The sequence below is a fragment of the Solea solea genome, chromosome 12, assembly GCF_958295425.1.
Source record: "Solea solea chromosome 12, fSolSol10.1, whole genome shotgun sequence".
In the NCBI taxonomy this organism is placed as follows: domain Eukaryota; kingdom Metazoa; phylum Chordata; class Actinopteri; order Pleuronectiformes; family Soleidae; genus Solea; species Solea solea.
Window position 1 is genome coordinate 18191614 of NC_081145.1, and position 25930 is coordinate 18217543.

The 25930-nt window shown below is 41.8% G+C and overlaps 1 protein-coding gene across 3 annotated transcripts in view; it reads left to right on the forward strand.

Annotated features, from left to right (window-relative positions):
• The window catches only part of cspg4 (chondroitin sulfate proteoglycan 4), a 66487-nt gene extending 40557 nt beyond the window's left edge, over window positions 1–25930 (forward strand). For all 3 annotated transcript variants that reach the window (XM_058645303.1, XM_058645304.1, XM_058645306.1), the window contains 10 exons: window positions 3995–4158; window positions 6310–9867; window positions 11531–11719; window positions 11856–12131; window positions 15703–15879; window positions 19639–19837; window positions 20190–20321; window positions 21154–21314; window positions 23093–23276; window positions 23783–25930. In XM_058645303.1, coding sequence (XP_058501286.1) covers window positions 3995–4158; window positions 6310–9867; window positions 11531–11719; window positions 11856–12131; window positions 15703–15879; window positions 19639–19837; window positions 20190–20321; window positions 21154–21314; window positions 23093–23276; window positions 23783–25611 — 6869 coding nt within the window. In that variant the 3' untranslated portion in view covers window positions 25612–25930. The remainder of the gene's footprint in view (window positions 1–3994; window positions 4159–6309; window positions 9868–11530; window positions 11720–11855; window positions 12132–15702; window positions 15880–19638; window positions 19838–20189; window positions 20322–21153; window positions 21315–23092; window positions 23277–23782) is intronic.

The window sequence follows — 25930 nt, forward strand, 5'->3', positions numbered from 1 at the left end:
CAAAGCAGGGAAGTCAGATCAGGTCACAAAAGTCCTGCGTGGAGTTAGGTTTAGGTACATGATTCAAAAGAGCTTGGTCATATAAACAATGCAAGAATCACTGTTTTCTTGTTTCATTACATTACATTACATGTCATTTAGCAGACGCTTTTATCCAAAGCGACTTACAATAAGTGTATTTAAACATTTGGGTACAAACAAGAGCTAGAAGTAAGTAAGTAAGTAAGAGCTTCAAGTAAGACAAAACTATATAAAGTGCTAGTCATAAGTGCGATGTATATTTTTTTTTGTTTCTTTGTTGTTGTTTTTTGTTTCAAAGTGCAACAAGTACGCTTCATCTGAAAATAACCATTTTAAATAAACTTGGATGAACGTTGACTCAAACTGGATGTTTTGCAAAAAATAATCACTTACAAAAGGAAATAAATTGAAAATAAAAATGTGAATTCTCAACATTTCTGTTGAGAAATGTTTTTGTAACTTTTAATTATTAGTGGATGTAAAAGACTTTTAGTAATTTGCAATGATTTGAATGATTGTGCAGCTCTGTCTGTTCATGTCGACCAAACAACTGAAACTTCATTGGTTACTTTTATTATCAACTAATCTATAAATTATAGTTGTCTCATTTTGTCCAACAATCACTACTTAAAAAATTAAAATGTTTGGCGTTGTTGCCTAAAGAATTTATTTAGAAGACACATGTTCCATCAGTCAGTGAACAAATAGATTTATATACAGGTGGCAATGATACTTGTAGGTCATAAGCACCATGTTGCCATTATGTTAAATGCTATTACACCCGTCAAAGTTCTCCAAATCTGTCTATGGTTAACAACACCCTATCCTTCATATAATTATATTATGCCCTGTTGTAGAAGACACGGCCCTGCAAAGGAAACAAATGACCAACATAACCACTATTTATAGTCAGGCTAACCATATTTTAACCATGGGTTATGCACGTAGGTGGTTTGTTTGGATTTCAGACAGTGTTACCATGGTAAAACACACACGGCGCATCCTTGCCTCTGCCTAACACTTACACGTCATACTGTTTGAAAAGACTGTGGAATGTCAAGTCTACAAAATAAGAGTCCTAAGACTTTATTCTGCATGACTGATGTGACTGTGATGCATTGCCACGGAGAAGTCACACGATGAAGTCCACTGAATGTCTCAAATCTTCCTGCACTTGGTGGTCAGTGTCCCTCTCGTCCCCATAGCGTTTCCGGACATACTGTATGTCTCTTGATTGAGACCAAAAGAGGCTGAGGGAAGAGGAGGAGGAGGAGGAGAAGGAGGAAAGGGGAAGAAGGACAACAGGGTAATTCATTCAGCCATCTATAAAAGAGAGGAAGACTCCATTTCCTCAAAGCGTTATAAATACAAGCGTAGTCAGTCATCAAATTATAGCCATCTGCACTGGCCTGAGACCAGGACTCTGCTTGACACACAATAAAGTAGTGTGAGGAGGGGTGTGGTAGCTTAAGGGGATCAGAGTCTGTCCTCTTAGATGGTTCAACCTCCATACGCAGACCGACACCCACAGTGGCAGCAGCTTCACATATCTCGCTTGCCACTCTTGAGAGCAGACGTGATTCTTTTCAGATAACGATGCCATGTCAGCAAAATCACCCAGGAGTCTGTGGAGCGTGGAAAATATATAGCTGACTGTAATGTTGCCATAGAAAACGTGAGGCTTGCGATTCAGTCCCGCTCTCAGAAGCCATACGTGATTCTGTTTTTTTCTTTCATCCCGTCTTCATTCCCTCGTCGCATATACCTGCTAGACAGCGTGAACGCAGGAACCATTTAAGAGAAGGTGCAGAGACAAAATCATAGAGTCATGTAGGGCATTTGAAAACATGCCTTTGTCACAATTCTCTACAGAGCTTTGAAACGGCTTCGCTGTGGACTAATGAATGCCAGCTCCAGGTACGCTGTGGAGTGAACCCATTGTGCGTATCATATTGTAAGAAAATGTGCTCTTTATCCCGAAGGCAAAAGCAGCAAGCTGAATTTGAACCAGAAAATCCTCTAGCAGAATTGTCTTGGCATCGGCTCTCTCTCCTTCCGCTTTTTATCCCCGTGCTTAGTGAACAATCCAACAAGAGCTCAGGTTTAAGAACAAGGGAGCTCATTGCATTTTTGTGTTAATGCAATTGCCTATAAGAAAGGATTCTGCCTCTGAGCAATTAGTACTGGTCTTTTTTTTATCACGAATACTCTAAACTCTCTGAGGCTTTCACACTTTTTCCGACAGCCTCTGAGAAAAGGACATTTGAGGAAAAACACATTGATCATTTAGTTTGATTTGGTGTGTCCGTCCGTCTTTGATATTAATGCTCTAGTTTGTCTTCGATCAACATGGATCAACATGTGATCGCGCACCCTGTGATATTTATTCCTATCGCCACCACCGAGGCATTCCTGTGACTGCAGTCTGTGCTGAGACTGTTCATCACTGACTTTGTTCATAACAGCGCAGCCCTGAAACCAAAAGCAAATGCCTCTGAGTGAAATCATAAAAGCCTGGGCATGACGGTAAAAGCTTTGCTTTTAACCTCCCTGACATCGAAATGATTATCTTTCTTCACATTTCCAATATTTGCTGCAGAAACGGGGTTGGAAGAGTTCACTGCCAGGATGAAAAGCCAGAGGACAAACGTAGCCTTCCACGTTATGACGTTGGCAGCGTGGCATTTTTGCACATGCAACACAAACACAGGTTGCCCCTCCAAAGGGCTTCAGCGTACACACCGCTCTCAGATAAACACTTTCAAACGGTCTTGTGAGCTTTTTTTCAATTTACCATTTTATAGGAAAGTGGTCCCACACATTTGGATACCACTGTATGAATGTGAAGATTTAGTTTCTTGTGTTCTCATCATCTATTTTATGACTCCCATGTCTGTAAAAGTTGTTTTTTGGCCTGATGGCATTAATCCGTCATGCTACTGGACGCTGATGTTGTGAATGTTTTGGCCTTTATGATCTCAGCGATGTTCCAGCTTTGACACAGCAGTGTCTCTGCTTCATTGTTCCAAATTTGCCAAGTTTTCCAATGCGATTCTGTGTCTTGAAGTGTCATCCCAAAGAGGGTGAGGGGGCGGCTGATGGAAAGCCCCCTTTCTATGTCTCTTGGCTGAGGCCGTGGAAACCCCATGCTGCGGAAATAGGGTCCTGCAAGTGGTCTAGTTTAATCTCGGAGCATGTGCGCTGAGAAAAATTACTTCCTCAGTTTACATTTCATCGAGGGCCCCTGACAGCACAGTCTGAGGCAGGTGGCTGGATTTGCATATTGTTGGAAATGAGATGAGGTAAAGCCTGGGAAATCCTGCACCCCAACACTCCATGTGCCCAGAAGATGTCCACAGGGGCAATGACTGATGTCTCAGTGAGAGAATCCCTTTGAGACCAGTGGAGCTGCTCTTAAAACCAGGAGCAGCTGAAAGACGCCTAATAATACAGACATTAGTTCCTGAGCAGTTGCACTGCAACAAGCCTATAAAATGCTTGTTCTCCTTTTTCCATGTTAGACTAAGCAGAGCTTCCAATCAGCCCTTGTAGGCTTTTACTGACGAGTATGTGTGGGTTATCTTCAGGAAGAGAACTATGTTATGTTGCCCCAGTGACATAACAGTTTTTTTCTGTTTCTTTCTTTTTGTCAGGAGCATTTGGTGTCTTTCCAATTCCTAAAAAGAAATGTATGTTTGCACAGTTAATGAAAATGATATATTTTGACGTGTTACTTCCACTAACACTTAACTGTTAAGAAAGTCTAAATGGATCCTTTAATGTCCCCTTAATAACATCCTCTCCAAAATCAAATGTGTTCTTTTGTAGTTCATGCCCCACTCTGCCACAGAATTTCACCCAAAGTAGTTCTGTTGCACTAATGTGATTTACATTAACCTCTGGACAGACATTATACCTATTTACCTAGTATCTTTATATGCTGTAAAGTTTTGTTTTTTTTACTATTCCACAGAATCCTACTTTGGGGACAGCTCCTGCAGTTTACAAGTCTACCAAGACGTCTCCACCTTCCACCTGTCACTGCAGATTAAGACAAGTCGGCGCAGTGGGCTTCTGCTGCTGGCTGCAGGAATGGAGGACTATCTGTTCCTTGAGCTCCAAAATGGCAAAGTACAGGTGAGTGTCTCACAAACTGTGGTGAAGCCTGAAACATTTCAGATTTTAATGGATGTTGGTGGGTCTCCAAAGTTGAAAAAACTTTAGGAGTTGCAGTAATACTACTCTAGTTATGGTCAGATAGAAGCACGGCTTAAAATAAGAGTTGAAATAATGGTCACATAATTTGCACATTAGCGATAAATAATTCAAGAAACTGTGAATGATGAATGAAACAGTTTTGGTGCTTCTTCTTCTTTTTCAAATCAAGCAATTGCGTTTTTGCTAAGTTACATTTAAATATGTTGTCGTCTAACTGGAATAAAAAAATATTTCCACCAAAGTCAATGACGATGCATTCACAAATCGGCACAATTAAGTTTGCAATTACAGTGATTTCACCCAAAAGACAAAATATTTGCTTTTAATGTAGCGGCATCTCATGGTATGTGTGAATTATTCTTGTGTTCATTCTGCTTGTTAGCCTGTCGTGCATGTGTATGAACTGTAAGAACAATGTTTAACTTTGAGCCTTTTTCATTTTTAATCTTTAATCTATGGCTTAGTCAACATGTTAATAATAAACCCGGGATGACTCAGTCATTAATGTTAATGTTGTTTCAGTTGTGCTTAGACTCAAGTGAGTCATAAGTGGAGGTTAGTTGGCGTGTATGCATATGAGACAATACTCATTACTTTGAGAATGATCATAACTGCAGAACTATTAAAACAGGAGGAGAATTTGACTGTTGATCCAAGACCTCAGAGGAAATAGATGATCTGTTCTATTCTTTTTACACACTATACCATTCTCTTGATATTAAAGAGCTCATTCAGGGGCCTTTGGTGACAGATTGGTGTTTAATCAACCTCTAATAAAACATTGCCTGAAAGTTTGGAGACATAGACTTCTATCTGTTAACTCACATACTGTTCTCCATTGTGGCTCCTTTTCAAGGAGGAAACACATTGGAATCAGCATTGACTGCCAGTGTTAAATGGAACATGAATAACAAATTACAAACATTGCTTACCATGTTGTCCTTACCAGCTGTTGTACAGTTAAACTGTACAAGTGATTTTGGGCTTGTTAGTGTTGACAGAAAACGATCTCGCTTGGAGCTTAAACATTCGCATGAACAGAGATTACTTCAATTTTATAATGAAAATGTATTAGTGTAATTACTTATTACTGACTTATCTGCCCCCTCCCTGACTCCATCATGTCTCGTGGTCTAACGGGATGGACACCAGTGTGCACACTGTCCTGCTGTGTTGCACACATGGCTGCTTTGTGCCTGTTTGTGCATTGCTGAGAGCAGGGAATTCCTCTGGCTGTACACCTGTCACCACACTGGCCGTGTGACGCTATTTCACAGGCATTTCACTCCTCTGGCAAGGCGCCACTCAAGAGTATCAGCATGCACTTCACCAGGGAAATTTTGTCGTGCACGGTTTGCATGGCAGAATGACAGTGGAAGACATTTGCACTGCAGATTCTTGGATCTTTTACTTTCATCCATTTTCGTCTGCAGACTTTCTCCCATCGGTCTGACTTATTGTGTTTTGTGGGAGTGATTTATAATGGACGTTTTAAATATATGCTTACTTTCCTGTTTGTGGTGTGTGGAAAGCCACTTGTCTTCCGACTTTGGTCCCCATTGGATGACCACAATGTGTCACTTTCATCTCCACTTTATTGCCCAATTATTCTAGCTACCATCTCATCAGAAAGAATGTTTTTTAAGAAAGCTCACTGCATCCTTTGAGCAGGTATGGGGCCCTGTGTTACCAGACAGAAGTCTAAACCTGTAGTAATAACCTTTAATTATGAAAAATAACATCAGATGCTGTGATCATAGTCCTTCAGCATTCAGATTTGGGTTAGGGTTAGATCCTTCAGATTTTCCATGATAAACATAGTTTGATCTGGTTTTAATCAGTTTTAATGACCAAACAAATGTCAAACACTTAATACTGCATGTGCCACAATATAAAAGCTCATGAAACCAAAACCAAAAAAGGCTGATGAAGGTCGAGTGTTGTAAATTAGCAAACGATAAATTTTGCCGATGCAAGTTGGACAGTGTGTGGGATATTTTATTTGTCACACCATAAAAGCATAAGTGTGTGCCTTATATTTAACAACCTTATCTTTTTCTTCTCCTTTAGGCACGAATGAATTTAGGAGCTGGTGAGGTGACACTGTCCTCATCCCAGGGAGTACAACTGAACAACCTCCTGGACCACAAAATCTCCCTGGCATTGCAAGATGACAAGCTCACCATGATAATCGATGAGCTCTTTCCAACATATGTTCCCGTGGATGATGATGGGGAACAGCTTAATATTGACCTGGGCATTTGGCTTGGAGGAACAGGAGAATTGTCTGCTCCCTACCTCAGCAATGCCATCCCCCCTTTCCGTGGGTGTATGACTGAGGTTAAATTTGAGTCCCATCAGTTTGATATTCTCAGCACAGCATTTAAACAATGTCATGACACAAAAGAATCCTGCAGCAGTGAATTTGAGGCTGGTGATGGTGAGGCAACTAGTTTCAGCACTCCTGATTCCTTTGTTTCCTTTCCCACCTGGAGTGGTGCTAGTGGTGCTCCAAGGGTTTTGGAATTCCTCATGAAAACTACCATTGAGGATGCATTGCTTGTATTCCACCCTGGAAGAGATTCAGACTTTATTGCTATTGGTGTCATGAAAGGCTATCTCAAAGGTGCCCTGGACCTCGGTAATGGCTTGGAGGTACTGGAGAATACCTGGGTGCAGCTGGATGATGATCAGTGGCATAGAGTCAAGGTTCAAATCAGTCAGAATTCTTTTGTTATTAATGTAGATAGCAAGCCTTCCTACCTCCATTTCAACTCATCGCAAAACCTCGACTTAGTTGGAAATCTGTATTTAGGAGGCATCCACGGTAAAATGAAAGAGGTTTTCCGTGAAAGCGGGTCCTTGAGTCGTGTAGAGGACGAAATGACGGCTGAATCCTTCATCGGTTGTTTAGGGGAAATCAAAGTGAATCAGAAGGACCGAAGCCTCCAGGATGCTTTGGTGACCAAGGATGTTCACGTTAAATGTGAAGGAGAGGACTATGACTACTCGAGTTATTATGATGCAGACACAACTACCACCTCTCCCCCTGTACACATATACACATCTGCTGATCTGGACTTGAATGACCAACATTGCTACCCAACAGATGAAATGCCGGACATATTCAAAAACGTTACAAAACTTCTGAATGTCACACCATTGCTTGTGCCGGAAGGTGGGGAAGCATTTCTTGATATCAATAACTTAAGCCCAACGTTTGACCTCAGTGCTGCAGGAATGCGGCAGTCACAGATTATCTTTACTCTCCTGAATGATCCTTCGTATGGCCTCGTTGATGTGAACGTCAACCTAAAACGCACGCAAAAGTTCACTCTTCTGGATGTTATTAATAAAAAGATTAAGTACATGCATGATGGAAATGAAAGGCACGCAGATCAAATCCAACTCGAGGTGGTTGCTCACAGTGATGCTTATCTTCCAGAATGTCTAAAAACGGCCCATGATTATATCCTTCCAATTGAAATCCTTCCTGTCAACGATATACCACAACTTAGTGGAGAAGAAATTATCATCACAGAAAACGGCAGGACTCGACTGAGCTCCAGTATTATCAAAATCATGGATTCTGACACCCGTTGTGATGACTTGGTAGTAACTGTAACCTCAGAGCCATCCATGGATGTTGGTTACTTAGAAAATGGTCAACAGCCGGGAAGAAGCATCTCCGAATTCACTTGCAGGGAGTTGAAAGATGGGAATATATATTTTGTACATAGAGGGGGTATTGCTGCCGGCATTACCCTGGAAGTGTCTGATGGAGAGTCAGTAAGCCATTCAACTACTTTAAAGATGTCCGTCACCCAGCCACATATCACGCTTGTCACAAACACAGGCCTTCTCTTAACTCAAGGAAGCAACTCGTCCATAGATCTTCAAAATCTGGCTGTTCTTGCTCATCCGCGTAATGGAGCTATACTATATAACGTCACACAGTCATTATTATTTGGTGAACTACAGATTAGAGCAAATGATGGGACGTACACGCAGGTTACGTCTTTCCATCAATCTGATCTCGAGCAAAATCGCCTCTTCTATGTCAGCACAGACTCAAGCGACCAGGAAGATATTGTCGTGGAGCGCATTCAGTTCAACACCCACCTGGGGTTGTTCGCCATTTGGAACAACACCTTCTTAGTAAAGATCATTCCTGCACCAGTCAAAGTTTCAACCCTGGTTCCATTGGAGATGGAGGCTGGGGAGGAGCGAACAATTGGACTTACAGAGATTCAGGCTGAAGTCAAAGGCAAAAACCCAGATCCGCTACACGTAAAATACGTCCTTGTCAAACCACCAACATTGGGTAGTCTCCTCTTGTTAGACAAAGAACTATATGAGGGTGATATCTTCACCCAAAAGGACATTTTGGACAATACCGTTAGCTTCAAGGTTCGAGTGCAAAGCGCTGTGGATAGTATTGACCAGTTTCAGTTCAGGCTCTTCTTTGAGAATCAGTACTCTCCTGTATACACCTTCCCAATTAATATCCTTGCCAATGCAGATGCCCCTGTTTTGACCAATGAGAGACTAGTTGTCCTCCAGGGTGGTGAGCAAACTCTGAACAGCAATTACCTTTGGATGCAGTCGCCAACTTCAACAGATTTTCTTTACCGGGTCACACAGGGGCCAAAATATGGCCGACTGATGAGGGACTCACCTCCTGGTCAGCCTAGATTTGAGGGGGCAATTAGAGTTTTCAGTAATGAAGACCTCGATCTTGGCAGGCTTGTTTACAAACATGATGGTTACAAGACAGACAGTGACGAGTTCCATTTCTCAGCCTTTGATCAATCAGCAGAAGGTTCAGACACACAGGAAATGGCAAATGGTGTCTTTAGAATAACAATCCAGTCCAAGAATGATCACGCTCCTGTGAGGATTGTGGAAAAGGTCTTCAACGTTGTCCGCCACGGTCAGCGCCTACTAACAACTGATGTCGTCCAGTTTAAAGACGATGACTCGGGTTTCAATGACACTCAAATTGTCTACGCTCGGGAAGGAATTCTCTCAGGCAATATTGTCTCAATGTCTAATCCATCACAGCCTCTTTTCCGTTTTACGCAAGCTGACCTGCGAGACAAGAAAGTCCTTTTCATTCACCACGGAGCAGATAAGGAGCGTTTCTCACTCCAGGTGTCAGATGGTTTCCACAAAACCACGGCACTGCTTCAGATCCAGGCCGGTGAGCCCTACTTAAGAATGGTGAGCAACACAATCCTTGTCATCGACCATGGAAGCACTAAGACTCTGAACACAACAGTTTTGAGCGCTGACACCAACATGGACATCAGGGATGAAAGTGAGATCAAGTTCCAGATTACATCCCCACCTAGTGATGGCAAGATTATTGTGAGTGGGATTGAGGCTTCTACATTCTCCCAGAAGGACCTCAAAAAAGGCGTTGTGTCGTATGAGAACAACTATGAGAGCCTGAGCTCCAAGGACTCGTTTGGCTTCACTGTCCAAGCCCGTGGATATTATGAACAAGGCACCTTCAGGATTAAAATATTCAAGCAAGGCTACCTCTCTGAGCCTGAGGTGATGACCAATGAGGTCCTAATTTCCTATGAGGGAGAACATACCATCATCAGCCAGGATCAACTTAAGGTAACTTTTACTGATGGTGGCATTGGATGTTCTACCATAGACTTTTGTATATGATTTATTTAATGGCATTTAAATATAGTTTATTTTCTCATAACCATCATTGAATTAAGTTGTCTGTGAAAAAATAAAAAATACAATCCTGTGTCAGTAGCCCTCACATTAAAACACAACCAATAATTGAATTCAGTCCACAATGGATTGATTCACTCGCGTACCTGTCACTCACCCACCTGCTTACCCATGCAGTTCATTATGATAATGTTTAGTCTTGCAAGTTTCTCTAAACCCCTACTGTTTCACATGTTTTCCTTTTTTCTATATTCTAGACAACTTGATTTATTGATGGCTATGTTGTTTCAACAAATAACACTGAAACGTTTTTCAGGAACAAATGAAGCACTAAAGCGTTAACCCTCGCAGTTTGTTTGTTTGTTTGTTTATTTTAAAGACATAACTTAGTGTTATTGCAATGAAGTAATAATGTGACGATCTTCAGCCCCTCGCATGACTTTAAACTCTCTCCCTAATCTACATTATTACCACATGAAAGCAGCGCTAAATATGACTATGCAGTTACTTCTTTTAATCTAGTTTATGAACTAAATTAGTGTCTATGGAGTGTGGAAAACAGAGCACTAAGCATCCCCCGAGGAGCCTTCTGAAGCCCACTGTAATTTATGAAAGGAGTCTGCCTGCACTTCATCTTGAAAGGGATTAATGAGGTTTAAATTGTCGGCCCATTCATTACATATTCCCTGTAAATATAGCTTGACTTTAACAGTTTAGAAATGAAAGTATTCTGTCTTTTAAAGTTCAATTTCACAATAGTTCATACATCTTAAATCTACAGTATTGGCTGGGAAACACCCTTAACAGCTTGTACACATTCTCTTGAAATATGCGTTCAGCAGAGCCTCAGCCGAATGAGCTTTGAAAGACAAAATATTGACTTGGCTTCCATAGACATTTCCATTTAGTCTCCTTACTATGCAATGGAAAATAGTATGAACCCAAGCATGACTCGTGACTACACCAAGGCATCAAGGAGTTCATTCAAACTCCTCTACCTGTGTTTGAGTCTGCAGCAGAGCTTTGAATGTAACCAAAAGTCACATTGACTTTTTCATGTTCTGCCGTACTGTACTCAAACTTCATCAGTCTACACCATAGCAGGACTACTTTCAATGCACTCTGTTTGTATATACAGTATAGTACAGACATTACAGACAATCTTCTGACAATATCAGCAACTGTGATTCCATAATCTCCACACACAGACACACATGCTTGGTACAAGGTATCTAACTCCATGTCGTTCACGCTAAATTTAGAGTAAATGCCATTTGCTGTTTTGATTTCTTTTACCAAGTGTCATTGGCAGAGCTGCATACCCTTATGCTATATTAGAGCTAAAAGAGGTTTGTCTGCTTCCATTGTGTGTGTACTTGGGGACAACAGTATCTGTCTTCAGAGCACAGAAAGGCTTAATCATCAGTTTAATTTTCACAATTTGTATACTGTGTTGACAAACAACATAAAAAAATTAAATTATGTGTGTATGTTTAACACTTCATTAGTAAAGAAAGTATATATTTTACTCTGAATTAAGTCAATGTTGTAGACTAACTGCGCTGATTTTTGAACTCTGCCTTTCCCTTTTGAGGTGGGGCAAGCCGATATTCTGCCCACAGAAATGGTGTTCACCATTAAACAGCCCCCGCAGCTCGGTCACGTGGTCAAGCTGACAAACAGTTCGGACAGCATGGCCTCACCTGTCCTCGACTACATTAACACCTTCAGTCAAGAGGACATTGACCAGGGACACATCCTCTATGTGTCTGCGTCCGTCCAGGTTTGTTGTCGTTTCATTTATTGTGTTGCAGCACATCGTTCCCCTCTCATACACACACCTCTGCCTCTCATGTGTTTGAAGTGTAAGGGTTTACTTGCAGTATATCGTCACGTATTTATACTTCCGTTTCTTTCAGGGCAGTGATGCCTTCACGGTGGACGTCAGCAATGGTTTTACCTCGGTGGAGGACTTGCAGATCTCGGTGAACATTGTCCCCCGGCTCATCCCCATCCAGACCTTCAATTTAACTGTGAAGGAAGGCCTCAGCAGAGCAATTACTGCTGAGACTATAAACATCTCACATCCCTTCTACAGCTCAGCAAACATAGACTTTTTCGTGGAGGAGCCACCGGAGCACGGAGACATCCGCTACCTCGATGGAGACGTACTCTCATACTTTACCTGGGAAGAGGTATGTGGTTTCATTACGTGAGGAATTTAGAAAATAAACATTCACACATAGACAATAACACAACGATGACATATCTAAATGTTGCTGCTCCTTTTTTTTTTTTATTATTATTTATGTAAACTTCAATCAACAATCAAGATAATTTTTGTGCCTCAACATGATGATGATGCTATTCTGCTGCTGGCTGATGAGCAGACGGTCGCTTGCTGGCAGTTAATGAACCTCTGAAGCTCCTTTGATTAATGCACTCATTTTAGCGTGCACTCAACGCGTTGGTTCAAATTTACAATTTACATTTACATATAAGCTCAAGGCTTATATGTTGGCGCTGTGGCCATAGTGATTCCTGTTGTGTCACTGTCGTGATGGTGCAGAGACACCAGTAAAGAAACTGCTATCAGCCAGTCTTGTGTAGAGCTGAAACAATTATAATGGATGAATCAATTATTAATCGATTACTAAATTCATCGGCAACTGTTTTGATAATCGATTAATCGGCTCAAAGCTTTTTCATGATCAAAACAAAATTTCTGATTGTATTGTGAGTATTTTCTTCATTTCTTTGCTCTGGATAACAAAGAAATCATTAAAAGTGAATCATTCCAAATGATTCATCGATTCATCGAGAAAATAATAGACAGATTCATCGATTATGAAAATAATCGTTAGTTGCAGCTCTAGTCTTTGGAACAGAGTTCCCCCCTGGCATCATAATGACAAGTTTAAGCCAAAAAGTTGTATATTCCAGGTTTAGTAATGTAAATTACTTTTACCACTCAAGGACGCAACAACCTGGCTCCACCTGAGTGGAGCATTAAGCGTGGGTGATCACGGTGATTTGATGTTTTTCACTTTGAGCAGCAGTTTTCACAAATTGTAACATTATTCACTGTTGATAGGAAACTATTGTTTACACTTTTCCTTTTCCTTCGGGCATTTGTTTTTGCTCTGTTCACTTTCATCTCGAATCAAACTGTTTTAGTCCGATTGCATCAGATTCTAGCAAAGACCACGCACCACATATATTGCCAAAGCTACCAAAACATTAAATCCTCCATTTATAATTGCCCGTACCAAACAGCTAAGTTTCCTCAGATTCATGCGTTTTATTCCATCCGCCACAAAACTAAACACCCCCCAAAAAAAGCAATTATCTATATTTTATCCTGTCTTAGTAACATCAAGAAGCAAAACATCTTCCTCTCTCACAACTAGGTCATGGTGGTTTGTTCAAGAGGATTGTGACTGCATGGCATCACTGTGGAACTTTCCCCAGTTACTACTTAGTACTGTTTGGATTTAATATGAGATAGACTGTGGAGCTGCTGCTGCACACTTATCTGGTCTCCCTCCATGTGGTCAAGTCCCCAGCTTTAGGAAAATATTAAAAATGCATGAGTAGCTACCAGTGGAAAAACCTCATGCATTCTCAATGGACCACATAGTTTAGTGGAACACACATGTCTGGACACATATCTTATAGCTCCTACATCTCGCCCTGTTCTCCCTGCCGCCTCTTCGCTCCTCTTTGCCGAACCATTGTGGAAAAACTGACGACGCGATTGACCGCCTGGAGCCAAAATAAACTGGCCCAGTATATTCCTATAATAATGTGAGAGTGCACAAAAACCTCCTGTGGTTAGCTACTGCCAGACACACTTATAGTGTGTCACATATCCTAAAGTGCAGCTTGAATGGCTTCAGAACATAGTTGCGATTATGTTGCCGGTGAGGAGATGAACGTACATCATCATCTTCCGGTGTGGAAAGGTCACAAAGGAAAGGAAAAAAAAAAAAAAAAATCACTACTCTCTGGAGACTTAAATGTGTGGCTTTTTGTACTATTAGCCTTAGAGAATGAAATGGTCAGCTCTCCCATATGATGATAAAATGCCCACGCTTCAGTCGGCACTGCATTCTAACCAGATCATAAGTGTTCCAATAAGGCAGGGGCAGTAAGGTAACAACATCGAGATTAACAAGAAAATAAAGTAACCCGATGTGTAACATAAGGCTTCAATCAGTGGAAGAAAATACGTATGGCTCAAACCACAATACTGACAAGATTAACTCCGGCTTTGGCAAACAAAGTAATCATCGTGATAATAAACTTTATATAGGACCTTTCAAAGCGTGCTTTACAAGACACAAAGAAGGAATGCGAGCCAAACGAAAGTATTTAAAAGCAAAATGCGGGAACATGTATCGTACAAATGAAACGAGATGGGGAAAATATCAAAGCATTAAAATAGCAATCGAGTATAAGAACAAAGTCAGTATAAAACAGTTTGGACAATAAACGCAAGCAACGTACACATTCAGTAACATAACGCTGCTTTGGGTTGGAGCCAACTTGAAGAAATGCAATTTGCTGAAATACTCTCCATTAGTTCCCCTAGCTGTGCAAACACAGGTGCCTTTATTTTTCACAAAGCATAAAATGGTTTCAGAGGACATTTACATGCTTTATTTCTCTACTTTCTCCCAAATACACCAGGTAAGCATCCACCATTATTTCACAATAATCCCCACTGAAAGGGAAATAAACCCGCACAGCAGCTAGTATCAAATATTGACACCCGCATCAGTCTTTCTCCCGATAAATCCGAGGGCCACATTTCACAACAACCACCCACTGTTTATTATGCCAGCATGCAGACTGATTGTCTCCCCGACTTTACCCGATCAGTAATGATGAAGGGGGTTGTTATTCCACAGTGATGCCCGTCATATGGTTTCCATTTGACACTTCCTGCTCTGTGAGGCAAGTCCCCTCATAGCGGCTCATTGACTTCATCAGACAACAGCTCTCACTGTCATCCCAGCGGGAGCCTGAATCTTTGTAAATTTGTCAAAAAGGATCAGAGGGAGAAGAGATAGATGGAATATTATGGGATATAGGCCAGCAGGGCTGGAGAACAAGCACACAGCCACGCTGGACTCTGACATTCTTCTTCTGTGTATATATAGAGCGTCAACAGAGCGGGCTTGTCCTGGCCACAGGTGCTGTTTTCCATCGAGCTCATTCAACACTATGACTGATTCCATTGTGCATCTGGTTTCCATCAAGGTTTTTGTTCAACAGGGGAGATTCTCCTTGATCCTGTGCTGCTGCCAAATGTTGCCTTTGCCTTGACTGTAGTCTTTATATGGGAACTTTGCAAACAAAGTAACATTTTCGAAAATAAGCCCCGTAAAAGAGTTGCTTGACACTGGAGATTCACTTGCCACAGTGCAACAAACAAAACCCAGCAACACACTCCGTGTAAACACTTGCATGCTTCAAGCTCCTTTGTGTAACACGGACTGAGTTGTAAATTTGTAGTGTTCATGCCAAACAGGAGGTTCTTTTATCTGAGGAAAGTCCAAGTACTGGAAATTCAGCATAAACCTTATTTTACTTTTCCCAATTTAGTGTCTTCACGTTTTCCCAGGACAGAGTGGTGTTCTTTAGTTATAGGTGTTAAGAGACACCGTGTCTGTGAATGGAAAACTGTATTCCCGTTCGTTTCCTCGCCGCCGCATGTGATTCAGATCTGAGTGACATCTGGATCCTTTTTGTCTTCTCCAGGTGAAACTTGGAAACATCTACTACATGCATGACAGCACTGAGAGCACCGAGGACAGCTTTACACTCTCCGCCTCGGCTTATGAGATTGAGCGTCGCAGCCTCCCTCTCACCATCTCGGTGACTGTCATACCAGTCAACGACGAGCCGCCAAAACTGACACGTAACACGGGCCTGGAGGTAATGTATTGCTCTTTGATAACATGCAAGCCGATATTCTGAGCCATTCCTCGGAAAGATATACTCGACGGCTTTAAATGTTAAATGATGGGGAAATCTTTTAAACCTATAAAGTGTACACTTCCAGTTTTGTTGTTTTCTTTTTCTACATTTCAGCTGATTGGAATTCAAGCCGTCCTTTTTTGAGCGATGGAGGAAGAACACACTTTTTTTGTATCGTGTGACTGTTTTATGCTTTAAAAATGACAATGTGGAAACAATAACTTCATTCCCTGCGGGGACATTTTCCACTTCCAGCATATAGTTTGTCTTGTCATTAATATTTTAGACCATGTGAGTGAAAAAAAGACTTGTGCATGTGTGATTTAAGATGCCGTAGACGTTCCCCGCCCGTTCCAAGACTTTGCATCGTTTAAAAATCCTATTAAAAAATATAAAAATAAGAGACAAAAAGAAAATCTGTGACAGTTTGAATTTCATGACGTATAGCTGCCAACTTGAGTAACATTAGACGTGAAAACACATCTGGATCATTTTAAGATTACTGGTTCCAGAGGTCAAATGGTCTGAGCTGATATTGGATGATAGATTTAAGATTCAGGGCTATAATGAACTCCGTGTGAACTCCATCATTTACTGATCTTGCCCACGTCCATATTGTGTAGTTCCGTCGACAGTCCAGAATTCAACATGCAGACAGTTGTGAAAAGACACTTTTTATTTCCACTCTAAAGAATACTGACCTGTCTGTTTGTTTTTTATTAAGACCCACAAGTGGATTAGCATATTCTCGGCTCTTTAGCTCTAACAAGTGGGAAAATAAATCACTATACGCCACATACAACAACTGCAGTAGGAGGCAGTGATTCACTTGTGTCAAACAGACGCTCCACTATTCAATACCCTCTTGTTTAATTAAGTCTATAGGAGGTTCACCCTGTGTGTGTTGTGACACACTGTCACATTTCATTCCTGTCAGTCATAAAAGAAAAGTTTACGCAGGATTAGGGCTGTTGGAAAAAAAGGCAGCAGTAATCAGCTCACAGAACTGGAAACCAACTGTGTCATCCAGCCCTCTCTTCCCACGTCTCCGTAGCAACCCGTATTTTTGGAAAAACCAAGATGGTCGATGAGACCGCAGCTTTTCTGGCAAAGCAGCATTAGGAGCAGCATCCAGTCCCCGTGCCTCCTCTGCTGGTGCGTTTGTGCCGGACTTAATTCCATGAGGATGTTCTATCCCATACACGGGAGCCAAGGCTCGCCCAGCAGCGTTTTGGATCGATTTAAAGCAGGAAGTGTGCAAGTGTGTACGTGTGTGTGTGTGTGTGTGTGCAGTGATGATCAGACATGGTGACTAACATGGTCGTGATCAGACTCTGTTTAAAGCTCAACATTGATCCTGTTTGGTCTGCCGGATGCAGCTGGTCTTGATTAGGGTTCACTCTCCATCTCTCTCTCTCTGTCTCCGTCTGCTTCAACTTGACTTTGGTGACATTTCGAATAGTTTCCCCACTGGATCTGCCTGTCTGTCTGTCTGTCTGTCTGTCTGTCTGTCTGTCTGTCTGACTGTTTGAATGCCAGCCTAATCTCTTGCTATATTACGTGTTTTACGTCAAAAGTACGTTAAAAAAAAAAAAAGTAGTGGTGAATATCAGTGTCTCAGAGGAAAATACACAGGACGAGGAGCTGAAGCTGAAGTTTCCTCATTCCTTCTTAGCTACAGCAGCCACTATCATCATCTCTCCTGTCGGTGTCTGCCTGCAGCTTGTCCAGCCTTAACTCCCACTCCCCCTACGTGCAATTAAAAACACTCTTGGTGCTTTGTACTTAAGGTTTCTCAGGCCTGCACAGAGACAGAGAGACAGAGAGAGAGAGAGAGAGGGAGGGAGATAGAGTTGTGGTCGCCCGAGCCGCACTCACAGTCTTAAACATTTAAGAGACGCTGGTCTTCTGTGGAGTCATTTGTCTATGGTAACTCCTTCCTCCAAATGAAATATTAGCCTTTGTGTCCGATCAAATTAAATTTGCAGCCCATCCTCTTAGGCGCTAAATGCATTGATTGTTATATAAACCCCTCGATCTGCAAGGCTGTTTTCAGGTTACCTGCCCTCGCCTGTCTGCTGCTTTGCTGGCGTTTGTAGTGGGATGATGAGGCCACCTAGTGTTGAGAACTGTGGACTGTACTGTTCAAAAAGTGGGCTGCGCCCTGCACTGACAACATGCACAGTGATGTGACCTCATTTGAACATTGGAACCCTTTGATTTGGCTTTTTAAGGCAATTTAAAGACTGTTTATATTTATCCCAGCTCCATTATTGCAGAACTACATCGGGTTGTGAATTATTGTCTTCATTGTCATTCTCCCGGAAATGAATCCTCCGTTACTTCCTCTCTATCTTCAACTGATTTACATAATCATAATATTGTGTGTTCTGGCATCTATTGGAGGAATGTTTACCGGTTTGGTCAGTACATAATACCGGTCAACTTTCCTCTTGACCAATGAGTTTATATTGAGCTTTATATTTTTATTTTGTCAACAAACATCCCGCCATCCACCTCAGCTAAACATTACACCTGTATGTACCTCTGACTGGGACTTGTGTGTGTCTTTGTGTGTGCTGCATACTTTTGAACTAAATTGTGTTTCAACATAAGTCTTCAGACTTGCACATACCAAATTAGGCTTTTAGGCTCTAACAATAAACCACTCCCCGGTGCAGCTGTTGTTAATGTGCCGTGCCTCTCTAGCCCTCTTGCGTTATTTGGTGGTGCCTTTTGTAAATTCTGGGCACAGGTAGACACAGTGTTTTTGTGTATGATAGGAGCGGAAATATCAACAAGGCATTTGTGCGTTTTTAAAAAACATCAACAAAACCTGAGCCTTTGACAGCCATCCTCATTTGATGAATGAATTAAGTCACAGAGAGGTGGATAGGACAGACATGGACCTCTAAAGCTTCCTGTCTCCTGTTCTCCTGAGATTCTTGTTCTGTTACTTGTAAAAAAAGCAGGATGAGAGAGAGAGAGAGAGAGAGAGAGAGAGAGAGAAAGGTATCAGAGGGCAAATGGCTTTCAAGACCGATGTGCACCTCTTACAGCAAGGAAGCCTCGTCTCACTTTTTCAGCTGATTCCAGCTATTTAAGAATGTCTTTTTGGGGGGACGTGGCCCATTTTTTTCAATTAATGCTCCTTTCAGCCAGACGACCATTAGATGTCCATTAGAGCTGCTTCACCCAGGGAGAATCATTCAGTCTGTGGCGCTGTGCTCCATCTTCTGAAAACAGGAGCATCCAGACTGTCACAGAGAAATAATTACACTTTTAAATAGTTGATTTGCACACGGTTGTCTGTATTCTATTTTTGTGGCTTTGTTTTTTTGTTATTATGTCACTTTCTCTGTAGTTTATCGTGTCTAAAAAATGACCTGGGGATAACAGCTATACATTATTGTGTAGCATCTTATTTATGTGGCATCTCCTCTAACAATCGGCAGACAAACTCCTGAGCCTTCGCTTGAATTACAAACCTGCAAACATAACTCAGACTTTAATCTTTTCTCTTGATCTCAATATTTTGGATGACGAGTTAATAACATTTTAGTTTGGATGGTAAAAACATGACTACAATTAGATTACTCTTCTTACAGTGGTTTTTGTATGTCTTAATTCATGTTTTATTGATTGTATCAACAACTAAAGAGGGGTTTGTTTTTTTTAATTCTAAAGAAAAATTCTCTTTTTCTTTCCATTTCACAGGTTCTTGCTGGGGAGGAAGCCGATATCACCTCCAGCATGCTGAACACTGAGGACGCTGACACTCCAGCCGAGAAGCTGGTTTACAACGTAGAGGCGCCGACCAATGGGATGGTGGCGTTGAAGGAGGCACCGGAGGAGAGCGCCCTGAATTTTACCCAGGCTCACATAAACAACGGGGAGGTCGTCTTCATTCACGAGGGTGAGGGTTTATTTGTTTACATTAGCAGTGTATGTTACACTAACATGTGAGGATTATAGTCACAATAATAGCAACACAGCGTCAAATGATCAGCTTCTATACAACTATCTGAGTCTCACTAAGCAAAGTAATCAATTGGTATTGATCAATTACTCTATTGAGTCCTGACAGATATGCTGTGATACTGCATTTGACAAATGAAAATACATGTTCCAGTGTATCTGGTAATCTCTGTAATCTAGTGTATTAGTGTGTAAATGAAAGAATAACATAAACAGAAGGAATAAAAAAAAGGAAGCGAACACTGAGTGAACTAAATGGCCACTAACAAGCGTCTTATCTGTTGCTGTAGGTGAGGAGTCTGGTGGTTTCAGTTTCACTGTGACAGATGGAGAGCACACGTCTCCTCTCTACCAATTTGTCATCACAGCCAGGCCTCTCACCATCACCATGGTAACGCAGGAGGAGCTCATGGTATTTCCAGGTATGATGCCAAAACCCTTTTTAGAATTTAAACTGTGAAGACCACAGCGATGGAAAGATAACCATGGCGACTGCGTCTTTTTTTTTTTTTTTTACTGTATTTATATTTCTTCTGTTTTGTTTTTGTATCCATATAATTTACAGTGTGTGTACTGGAATATATCTTCTATAACTCCACTATCAACACATTTAGACATCACAATCAACAATTTGCTATAGTGCTTTTTCCCCCACATGTAAAGTTGTATTTATCTTACTTAAAACTTTATGTGCTCTTATACGTTCTTACTTATATACCCTTTCTATTGCTCATAACCAACAAAATTACTTTGGAGCAGCACTACATTGAATTATTGCTTATACATTCAACTCTTCATAAGACGATACGATTCATAAGATTGTGTTTTCTTTGTGACTGTCACACAGTGACAATTCTCTTTATGTCACCGTGCCTGTAGAATATTTATTTCAGAAGCTGCTGTGCACCAGAGAGATATATTATTTGTATAATTTCTAGTTTATGATATAAAAGTGTGTAGTACAATAAGTGATGGTATAGGGATACAGCACAGGCAGTAACCTAAGTTCTTTTTCATAATAAATATTTTATTGAAGCTCTGACAAAATGATGTCATGAAACTAACTACACATCAGGATGTGCTTCCTTACAGTGATGCACATAACTTACTCCCGGCAATAAATGTTGTGACATTTATGAACTGCCTAATTTTACAAGCCTCAACTACACTGTAGAGAGCGAGAGAGAGAGTGCACTTTCCACAGAATCACCTGAGCAGTCAAGAACTTGTCTGTGCGCGTCTGTGTTTTCACAGGAGCACGGCAGCCCATCACGAGTGCCAACCTGGGGGCTGTAACCAGCGAGGATGGAAACGAGATCAGCTACTCACTTATCCGCCCACCTCGTTTGGGAAGACTCATCTTGGCCAATGACAGGAACCAGTATGAGGAAATTACACGCTTCTCACAAACACAGGTAATTACTTTCTTTCTCTCCCTCACTCTCACTCTCACTCTGAGTGTGTGGTGGTGGGACACACACACACACACACACACATTAAACTAGTATCCCTTCCTTGGACTAGTGTTTCATAACAGTAATAATGATAACGATTCTGGAATGAAAGTAAATATTGAAACAACAATTATTATAATAGCGTCTTCAATCGAAGACACTCGCGAGGGCTGATAATCTTTTGAATTGAATATTTATCATTCTTATGAATAAATAACAGGTTTGGAGTCATAGAACGTCCAGTTGTTGACAACGTAATGCCACATGAACGCATGAAAACTCAGCTTGGGTTTGTGTCATGTTTCAAGTTGCAGCTCCGGATAAACAGTAAACCCTAAGATGCTCTTGCTTCAAACTGTTAAGATAAGATAAGATAAGATAAGACAGACATTAGACATAAGACATTTAAGTTTTAGGTAATTTATCTTATTATATCTCAGTGCATAGATAAAAGGATAACTAAAGCCAACAAAAGCTCCCAACCTGTCTCGCAGTAGTGTGAAGTGCAACCTTCCTACTTTATTGTGTCTAACTCAATAGTTATAGTCTCTTAAATCCTAACAGCACTTATACGAAGAAATTACAAATTAGAAAAGCACATTTGAACTGTTATACAATCTGTTTTGTTGTAACTTTAATGAACACAGAGACACATTTTTAAATACTAGCAATTTTTATACTTATCAGTTACTCTCTGCAACCCTTACCCAGTCCAAACACATTAGTCCACACTCATTACTCCCTTTTATTAATTAACATTAAACCAATGAAACCCTGCAACTTCATGCTGACCTGTTTTATCACCTGATTATGTACAAATTAAGTTTTATTGTGTGCTCTAATTGCAGTCTGCTTAGCACCAGGATCTCCACTCCCTTGAGCATTAGGCCATTATCTTATAGATTAAGGCAAATGATCACTGCTACTTTTCTATATTCTTAAACATGTGATGTTCCAGTGAATAAGATGATTGCATTCAAGAAAACATATATATCGCTGGTGTATTTGATAGTGGTTTAAGATTATACAGCTAAACAAGTTGACCGTGTATGCGTCATAGGCCGTATCCTTTCATCTCCACGCCTGACGTCTTAGCCTACTTGGACGGACACGGGAACAAATGCTTCACATGCGAACTGCTCAGTTTAGATTATAGTGACAGTAGACTGAGCTGAAAACAGGATTTGATGAGTTGCACTATTCAGCGGTATGTTTGTGCGTGCATACGCGGATATTTTCATGCACATTTGTTTGTGCAAGAGAGACGTAGAAAGGAGAGAGTTGAGTTTAGGACACGGTGACCTCAGAGAGTGAACGCAGGCCATCACATTCCACAGTCTCCAACCAGTAACCCAGCTCAGCTGAGCCAAACCACTGCTGCAGCCATTTGAGCTCCCTCTTACTGTGGGTTTTACCAATGTCAGTGGGAAAGGGAGCAGTAAAACTTATTTAAAAATATATTGGTCTTTGTCTGTAAAATGACTTAAGTTAAAAAAATATATGTTATCAGTGTGACTGCAAACACAACACTCTAAAACCTGAGCTTACATTTAATCTATCTATCTATCTATCTATCTATCTATCTATCTATCTATCTGTCTATCTATCTATCTGTCTGTCTATCTATCCATCTATCCATCTATCTGTCTGTCTGTCTATCTATCTATCTATCTATCTATCTATCTATCTATCCATCCATCCATCCATTCATCCACCTATTTATCTATCTCCCCCCACAGTTGGAGTCAGGAGCCATCTACTATGAGCACCAGATGCCCAATGAGCCTTTCTGGGTGGTGAGAGACTCGGTAGAGCTTGCGCTGTCTTCCCAACCAGCTCCAGATGTCCGTCACATTCTGCCCATCACCATCTCTTACTATGCTGCTCACAGCAACGTCTCCTCACAGCTGTGGAAGAACAAAGGTAAATATCAAAATGATAGAGGACACAATATTTTCACATTAATATTATGTTCTATTCTTTGTTGAGTGTCTGATCATTCAACACGCCGTCTTGCCTTAAAAAGCCGCTGATCTGAAAATGGCAGCACTTTTTGAATCTTAATTTACTCTGTGGTTGAAATTGCATTTATGTCCCTTTCTGATTGATTGGCCATTATGCTGGGGAATGGCTTCGGGTGTCCTTTATTGTTCATAATTTGAATTTTTCATAGAGAGAATCTTTCTTTTTATCTACTGTAATTGCCCGAACAGTCCACATAAAGAGATTTATCGTGCCTGCATCTGTCGCTGCCTAAACAACAAGCACTCTGCTACAGCTGTCTCTCCTAATGTGCCAACTGCCTTGATGTACTGTGATGCATAATTACACAGCAAAAGGAGACGAAGTTGGATGGACAATGTCTCCGAAAACTGAATATGATGACGTTTATATCACATTTTCTGTCTGTTTTTCTTGTTTCCATTCAGGTCTGGAAATAGTACAGGGCCAGAGGAAAACCATTGATGATACAATCCTTGATGCCTCCAACCTTCTGGCTAGCTTACGTGAGGCTGAGCAAGATGACGTGGATGTAGTTTTTGAGATTAAGCGCTTGCCAGTCCGTGGTCGTATAACCCTTGGGGGTCAGGACCTGCCTCGTGATGCGCCGACCTTCATGCAGGAGGATGTGAATCAAGGAAAGCTGGAATATCTCCATGATGACTCAAGGGCCACTTTTGACAGTTTCTCTTTTAGGGCCCGTCTTAAGTCTGAGAGCCATGATGTGGCCTCACCTGCCGATGCTGTGGTCTTGGAGGAGATGTTTAACATCTCAATCAAACAACGAGGCTCTGATCCCCCTGAACTTGTTACTACAGACATGCTTTTGGAGGTGCTTCAGGGCTCCATGACTATCTTGACCAAGAAGCACCTCAACACTCAAGATGAGGACAGTCCACCAGATGAGGTTCACTTCAAGGTGACAAAAGCCCCTAGCAATGGACGACTGGTCGACTCAAACACGAGAGGCCCTATCACTGGTTTCACACAAGAGATGATCAATCGTGGGCAAGTGGGCTTTTACAGCGATGGAAGCCTTGTAGCCGGCTTTGTGGAATTCATCGTGTCAGATGGAGAACACCAAACAGAGCCACACACGCTCCACATCGGTGTCCTGGCTCGCACCTTGTTTCTCAACAAAGCTCCGGAGATCAAGGTGAAACAAGGTGATGATGAGACACTTGTGACTGAAGAAATGCTGCAGGTCACTACTGGGGGTGCGGTGGAGGAGGACATCCTTTACAAAATCACAAGTGTTCCTAAGTATGCGGCTGTCATGGTGGACCGGCAACCCACTTCAGCCTTCACCCAGAAACAGATCAAGGAAGGCAGAGTGAGTGTCCGCTTTGTGAAGTCCACATCACCTCGAGATAGTGTCGCGTTTGTGGCCCGCAGTCGTGCTGCTAATGTCTCCTCTGTTCTCAACATCACAGTGCAGCCACTGGCTAACATTGCTCAGGATCCTCTCTTACCCCAAGGTACTCTTGTACAGCTGGACAGGAAGCTTCTGGATGCATCTCCACTGGCAAACAAGACCAGAGCATCCCCCACATTCACTGTCATCCAACAGCCACGAGGGGCTCGTTTTGTTAGGTCTGGAGGTGCTGGTGAAGGTCAGCCAGTGGACACGTTCAGCCACAGGGACTTGGACGAAGGCCATGTAGCCATGGAAATCCTAAATGGCTCCTCTGGTTCACAAGATGGTGTCAGTCAGGATGAAGCCCGCTTTCTGCTCAAAGCCCATGGGGTGCCTCCTGCCGAATGTGTGCTTTTCTTTCAGACAGGCCCCTACAATGCCTCTGGTGTCTACCCTGTCACTCTGCTGAGGATTCCCTCAGGAGACCCAGTCGCCACTCCAGCTAGCCCTCACTGGAAAAGCAACATGGACTGGCCCCATGGAGATGCCGCCACTACAGCATCCTCTGGCTCGAACTCCCATGGGAAACCACATGTCTCTCGACGCAGCAACATCTGGTCTATTCTCATCCCCATCCTCGTAATTCTCCTCCTTTTGCTGCTGGCAGCCGTCTTGGCCTACTACCTGATCCGTAAAAACAAGACAGGCAAGCATGATGTCCAGACAGCGGCTTCGAAGCCCAAAAACGGAGAAGTAGCCAACGCCGAAACCTTTCGCAAGACTGACCCAGCCAATAATATCCCTATGTCCAACATGGACTCCAAAGAAACAGACCCGGAGTTGTTGCAGCACTGTCGGACAACAGACCCGGCCCTGAAAAAGAACCAGTACTGGGTCTGAGACACTTTGAGATCCAAAAGCACACATTGAGGTGGATCCTCAAGTGTTTGGAAGCCTTCTCAAATCATTCCTTTCAGTATTATAGACCTCTTGCCACAGCAGTTTAAATGAAAATAGTTTTTGATGGCCATTGTTTACTTCACTAAACACAACTGTGGACAAATTCTCAGGCAATGAAACACTGAATACTTATTGGCAAAGAAAAAGAAGCTGTTTCTTATCCTAGAAGGTTCCTGCCATGTCTATTTATTTTTGTTTTATCATTCCTCTTTGTCAAAGAGCATGGACGAAGACATAAACATGCCAAGTGTTTGCAAAA